The sequence below is a fragment of the Natrix helvetica genome (genome assembly GCF_964273705.1).
Source record: "Natrix helvetica genome assembly, chromosome: 14".
NCBI classification, from domain to species: Eukaryota; Metazoa; Chordata; class Lepidosauria; order Squamata; family Natricidae; genus Natrix; species Natrix helvetica.
Window position 1 is genome coordinate 8,753,857 of NC_138564.1, and position 6,847 is coordinate 8,760,703.

The 6,847-nt window shown below is 45.8% G+C and overlaps 1 protein-coding gene across 2 annotated transcripts in view; it reads left to right on the forward strand.

Moving 5' to 3' along the window:
• Positions 1-3,435, forward strand: part of CLTCL1 (clathrin heavy chain like 1) — a 44,434-nt gene extending 40,999 nt beyond the window's left edge. Inside the window, exons 31-33 of one of the 2 annotated variants that reach the window (XM_081966417.1) lie at positions 542-617; positions 1,710-1,740; positions 2,496-3,435. In XM_081966417.1, the coding sequence (XP_081822543.1) occupies positions 542-617; positions 1,710-1,720 (87 nt within the window). In that variant the 3' untranslated portion in view covers positions 1,721-1,740; positions 2,496-3,435. The remainder of the gene's footprint in view (positions 1-541; positions 618-1,709; positions 1,741-2,495) is intronic. The other variant, XM_081966416.1, reaches the window with a different exon arrangement.
• Positions 3,436-6,847: the final 3,412 nt, after the last annotated feature.

Here is a 6,847-nt window from a genome sequence, read left to right on the forward strand (position 1 = left end):
ATCAGCCTGGCAGCTCTCCAAGGCAGATAAGGTCTGTGACTGTAAATCCTCCCTTGAAAGACTTTGCTGGATGTGAATGAGCAGAATTCACAGTCAATTAATAAAAGGGGCTTTTGTTGGGACTAGGAGTTTGCTTCATGCTCTCGGGAAGCCTTGATCAGACCTGCTCTCTACCTTATTTAAAGGTGCTCCCTCACCCCACAAATTTTCCCTCTCTTTGGGACCCACGGATAGCTTTGAAAGGAAATCTAATGCGCGGCCCTCTCTGGTTAATCCTGCCCCATTGACTTATACCATCCTTGCTCACCTCTCGGTCCAAATCTTAAGCAAATTCCCCCCCTTAGCAGTTGGCTTCCAAATGAGCACCGTGTCCCCCAATTTATCCCATCTCAGAGACCTCTAAAACTGAAGCAGTTGGCAACTTGAAATGGAATCTGCCTTAAGAGTTTGGAACTTACCTGGGGAAAGGTAAGGTTAAGGATAGCGGTCAGGCCGCCTCGGGGCCTTTCCTGAACGTATCCCGTTTCCTTTTGTAACTTAGGTGGATAAACTCGATGCTTCAGAAAGTCTAAGGAAAGACGAGGAGCAAGTAGCAGAACCTACTCCTATAGTATTTGGTAAGTAGATTAAAAAAAAAAATGTTTCCTGGGGCCTTCCATACATTTTGATGATTTCATTTAATCTTAAACTCTTCTGCTCCCTTCTCCTAATTCCTACGTGGTATTACGAATAAGTATTCTAGAGGAATTTCCCCCCCCCCCTAAAGGTTTTAAGACACAGTCATTGATACACTTCTGGCTTACTTTGCATAAGTCTTGCAACATTTCTCGGGGTTTACAACCTCAAGAGGTTTGTTTGAGCCAGTTCCTTGGCTTTAGTCCTCTGTCCACCTTACCTTTTTCTGTCAAAGAACCAGCTTAATTCAGGGAGAGGGAGAGGGAGGGAGAGGGAGAGGAAGGAGAAAGAAAAAGAGGAAAACAGAGAAAGAGGAAAAGAGAAAGAGAGAGAGCGCATCTGGTCTGTAATTACGTAGGCAGCTTCCATGTTTGAAGGTGGATAAGGTTTGGGGTGTCATTGTTCCTAATAGCAATCACCCTTAGATTTATATACGGTTTCCCAGTTCTTTCCAGATCTCTCTGAGCAGTTTACAGAGTCAGCCTATTGCCCCCAACTATCTGGGTCCTCATTTTACCCACCTCGGAAGGATGAGTCAATTTTGAGCCCATTGGGATTGAACTGCAGACTGTGGCAGAGTTAGCCTGCAATACTGCATTCTAGCCACTGCACCACCAGGGGAGGGAGGGAGGAAGGAAGGAAAGGACTAAGGTAGCACTAAGACTTATATACCGCTTCACGGTGCTTTACAGCACACTCAAAACAGTTTATATGTCGGTATTTTCCCCAACAATCTGGGTCCTCCTTTTACCGACCTCGGAAGGATGGAAGGCGGAGTCAACTTTGAGCCGGTCAGGATTGATGGAATCGAACTCCTGGCAGTGGGCAGAGTTAGCCTGCAATAGTGCGCTTCCATGGCTCTTGTGGGGAGAACTTACCTTCCAAAAGGAGTAAGACGTTGGGGGGTGAAATCTTGGGCGGGGTGGTGGTGTAGATTTTTGCTTGAGGACATGAAACCGTGTTTCTCGACCAACCTAAAATCTCGCTTGGGACCATTTGGCAGAAGGTAGATTTTACTGACCATTGCCTTCTAGGTCCCCATTAAAGGAAGCTCCAGATGGCGAGGTCAGTCTGCCTGCGGGCATAGCGTTGACACGGGGGGGGGGGGAGGTGTCCCTGCATGAGGCATGCGTCCTGTTAACCTCCCCGTTTGTGTTTGATGTGTGGCAAAATTAATTCTCTGCTTAGGCTGGGGACAAAAAACTAACAGATCTAACTCCAGTTTTGTTCCAGCGGATGTTCTTTCTACACTAATGGCCAAAATTGTGGAAAACTTTGGGGAAAAGTGTATTTTTGAGGTTTGATGGCTAATAACACCACTTTTTTTGGTGGGGGGAGATGGAGTTTCAAGATAATCCTATTCCACTGCTGAAATGACCTGGGAATAGCCCAGACCTGATTAACCCAATTGAAAATCTATGGAGTCGATTAAAGAAACTCCTTAGTCAGTTAAATAAAAACCAGTTTAATAGAAGCAATCATCCAATCATGATTTCACATTAGAACAGCTGCAGAACTAAAAGACTTCGTTCTCTCCATGAGAAGACATTGTAAAGCCGTAATTCATGCTACAGGTTACCCAACTACTCTTGTTTCCCCATGAAAATAAGACCTCCCCGGATAATAAGTCCAATTGGGCTTTTGAGCCCATGGGCTAAAATAAGCTCCTCCCTCAAAAATAAGCCCTTCCCAAAAATACTGCAACACAGCAGCAGCCATGAGGTGGCCATGCTCGCCGCCTCCTGCACCTCCCCAAAAATAGTTCTGTCCAAGTGAGTTGGCTTTTTCTTGTCTAACCAACCTCTCTGCCTCCTTTACAGGCCAGCAACTGATGCTCACGGCCGGCCCCAACGCCGTTCCTCCCCAGGCCAACTTTCCGTACGCCTACCCTACAGCACCCGGATTCAGCCAGGTGCCGGTTTATGGATTCAACATGTAACTTGCACTGCGAGCGAACCTTTTCACCGGTCACCTCTTCTTCTCTTTCCGTCCCATCTTCCTTTTTTTAAAAAAATTCTGGTCCCAGAAGGCACCAGATAACTTTCTCCGTTGGGCATGACAGCTTTTCCTGTGCCCTCCCTGGCTCAGAGACCTCAAAAAGGGCGCTGTTATTTATTGCTAAGTCCTGTAACATTTCAAATTTCCACAAGGCGGCTCCCCGGTCCCCGTCCACCCCCCTCGTTTTATTTTTGGTACCGGCCCCGCGAAAGCTTCTCTCCATATCGTAGGTAGCATCTCTGCTCCATTAAGACAGCAATAACTACTACTTCTGGCCAGAGGAGATTTGGGGTTTTGGGTGGGAGCGGGGAGAAGATGTCCAAGAAATGACGAAGGACTTTTGCTGTTGCTTTTTTTTTTTTTTTTAATTCTTCTGCAGAATCTTTTTTTTTTTTTTTGCTAATCCAGTTGTTTCTGGACGGCATCCAGTGGTTAATGCTTAACAAAGGTACTCTTAACCAACGCCGCGGTTGGGCGAATAAGGTGGAATTAGTTTTGGGGACTTTCTGGTGGGAGGGATGCGTTTTTAAAATCGTATGTAAGGCCCCTCCCTCTTCCTCCTTTCCTCCTGTTTGTAATATCTGGCCAAACAAAAAAAAAAAAGGGAATTTGAGTATTTAGAGTGGGAAAAGAGTCGTAGATTTGACAGAAGGCCATCGAGAGAGAGAGAGAGAAAAGGGAGGGGTGGGAAATGCTTCTATGCTTCTTGGAGTAGTTTTTGAAAGTCTTTTGATTGGAGAATAAATCGGATCCTATCTCGGCGCAGGTTATTTCCCCGATGTTTTTTTCTGGAGTAGCGTAGGGCGAGCACCACAAAGGGGGTGGGTGGGTTACTGCAGGGATGAAATACTGCAGGGCGAACCAGTAGTCAGCTGTGCCATAATCAACTGTGCCAGGCAATTTATATTTGCTAGAAATCGCGTGGCACGGCTGGTTTTCACACAGCTGATCAGCGGAATTGGTTTTTTTTTAAAAAAACTTTTCAAAGTTTTTTTTTTTACTATCGGTTCAGGCGAACCGGTAGTAAAAAAAAAAAAATGCTAAAAAACCTTTAAAAACAGTTCCGTCAATCAGCTGTCGCACGATTTATATTCGCTAGAAAGCAGGAAACTCTGCTTGCTAGCCAATCTAAATCGCGTGGCACAGCTGTGCCCCCCCCCCCCCCGCTGTTCTACTACGCAGACTCAGAAAAGGCTTCTTAGCGCCTGCCGTGCGCACGAGCGCGAAGCAAAGCAAACTGGTGGCAGACTTCAGAGCAATTCACCCCTGGGTTACTGGTATTTAAAAGGGACACCCCCCCGTCCCCCCCATAAATGCAGCGACCAAAGTTTGCAAGCCAACCTCTGCTTGTATCCATGTTCCTGGGAGAGCTGTAAACGTTGGGAAAAGGCATGAATGAACCAGGACGCTAAGGAGAAGCCGAGCAAAAGCGTAAGATTTTGCTTATTCATATCTCAGCCCCGAAGGCTTTGCTTCTGGTTGTATTTGAACAGAGTCTCTAAGCCTGCCGGGGGCTCCTGAACTCACCCCAGCAGGTCAAATTTTTATTATGATTATGATTTTTCTTGGCTTTGCCAGAATTCTGCCCTGGCGACCGAACCCCGCTATACTTTGGTGCCACTTCTTCAGAGAACTTACATCGTTAATGTTTTATGTACTTAAAACGACAACAGCTACAACAGCGAATGAGATAACCGTGTATAATTTATGGCTATGGATCTTGTGCTAATCATGACTATTATGGAAGTTCAATTATAAACATAAACCAAACCGGTGTCGCTGTGTGGTTCACAACGCTAGGACCGCAAGGGATCAGAGGATCTGGCAGCCGGTAAAGGTAGCGCTTAAGACTTAGGTACCGCTTCACGGTGTTTTTACAGCCCTCTCTAAGCGGTTTACAGAGTCAGCCTCTTGACCCCCAACAATCTGGGTCCTCGTTTTACCCACCTCGGAAGGAGGGAAGCTTGAGTCAACCTTGAGCTAGACAGAATTGAACAGCTAGCAGTGGGCAGAATTAGCCTTAGAATAGAATTAACAGAATCGAGAATGGAATAAAATAGAATAGAGAATGGAATAGAATTAACAGAAGAGAGAATGGAATAGAATTAACAGAAGAGAATGGAATAGAATTAACAGAAGAGAGAATGGAATAAAATAGAATAGAGAATAGAATAGAACAGAGTTGGAAGGGAGCTTGGAGGTCTTCTAGTCCAACCCCCCTGCTCAGGTTGGAAACCCTATACCATTTCAGACAAAAGGGTTGTCCAAAATGGTATAGGGTTGGACTAGAAGACCTCCAAGCTCCCTTCCAACTCTTAAAAATAAGACATGGCTTTTATATACAGTATGTGAACTGAGCTGAAGCGGATGGAATCTTTTTTTGTTTTTGATTCTACTTAGGCTAATTTTTTTCCCGTTCTAGTGTTAAGACCGTGCCAGTTTCACGATTAAGACATCTGGCTAAAAACCAGGAGACCGCGAGTTCTAGTCCCGCCTTCGGCACAGGCTAACCTTGGGCCAGTCCTCTCAACCCAAGGAAAGGGCAATGAGAAACGGCTTCTGAAATGTTGCCAAGAAACCAGAACGTTTAAGTAGATGTAATTTCTTACTTTTTCCGCAGCCTCCTTTTTTTTTTTTAAGGACAGGTTGTCCTTAGATTGTGCCAATGTGGCGTAGAACCAAGCTCAAAATGCAGCGTCTGCTTTAAGCTTCCAGCTGCAAGCAGGCTGTTTTTTGCAACAACAAAAGCCAGTTTGGTTAAAATTCACGCATTGGTTCTGGAGCGGAGAAAACCTGTGCCAGCCAGCGGCTAACGTCACATACTCCATTCCGTTGGCACAGCAAAAAAACTGGAAAATGCTCCATGCAGTAGACCCAAGTTGTCGACGCCCGTGAAAAATTGAACGATGTGAGGTTAAAAGAAAGTAACCTCTTTAGAAACTGGTTTGGATAATCCTTGATTTTCAGCCACCAACCAAGATCAAAATTTCTATTGCTGAGCAAGGCAGCTAAGTGAGGTTTGTCCCATCCTATGACCTTTGTTATAGGGACTCAGTGGCTAAGATGCTGAGCTTGTTGATCAGAAAGTTCAGCGGTTCGAATCCCTAGCGCCGCATAACGGAGTGAGCTCCCGTGACTTGTCCCAGCTTCTGCCAACCTAGCAGTTCAAAAGCATGTAAAAAAATGCAAGTAGAAAAATAGGAACCACCTTTGGTGGGAAGGTAACAGCGGTCAGATGTAGCAAACCAACATAGAAGGTCAGTGTCTGTTATAACGGAAGAATGAACGTGGCTAAGAAATCTTCGCTCTGGATTGCAAATTGTCTGGAATGGTAGATAGAGTGTCCTGCTTGAGCAGGGGGTTGGACTAGAAGACCTCCAAGGTCCCTTCCAAGTCTTCTGTTTTGTTAAATGATGGAAGCATATTAGTTTAATTTATTGTCATTGCACCTCGTACAACGAAATTAAATGCCATCTTCAGTGTACATTATAACTATAAAAATAAAACACAAACACACATCCTTCACATTCTACACAATTGAATCGAAAACCCCTGCTATTGCATTCATATTGCACTATACAGTACTATATTTAGTAACTGCTAGTGATTCGCTTCCCAGATCTATCAAGAAGTCGTAAAATGGGGCACTTAACACATTTCCCACTTAGCAACTTCAATCCTGGGTTCAACTGCGGTCGCAATTAGAGGACTCCCTGTACCTGAGACTCACCTTTCCTAGCTTAGGAGGCTTCCCCAGAGATCTAGTCTTCGGGTCACACCTGGGGAACAGGGAACAGGTAAATAAATCCTCACGTGACTGGGAGAGTCCCGAGTGACATTCTCTTAGGGACCACTAGAGGGCCACAAGCTCTTAAAACCTGAGCCCCTGAAATCCCCTTGGTCACCACTAGGGGACGCACCTGTCCCGCACAGGTATGCTCTCCTTGCAGCGGTGTGGAAGCAGAGCGCAAACCCCGCCCTCCTTCCTCGCCGTTAAACGGAACTTCCTTTGAACCTCTTGTACGGAGATCTCCCCTCGGGTTAAGAGCAACCCCTTCCCCAAATAACCCCATTTGGTAGGGGCAGGAGAAAACCCACACAAAGCCAGGAACAGGCTGGCCACAAACTTGTGCAAAACGGGGTCGTGTGAATGCAACCCCCTCCACTCCCGTGC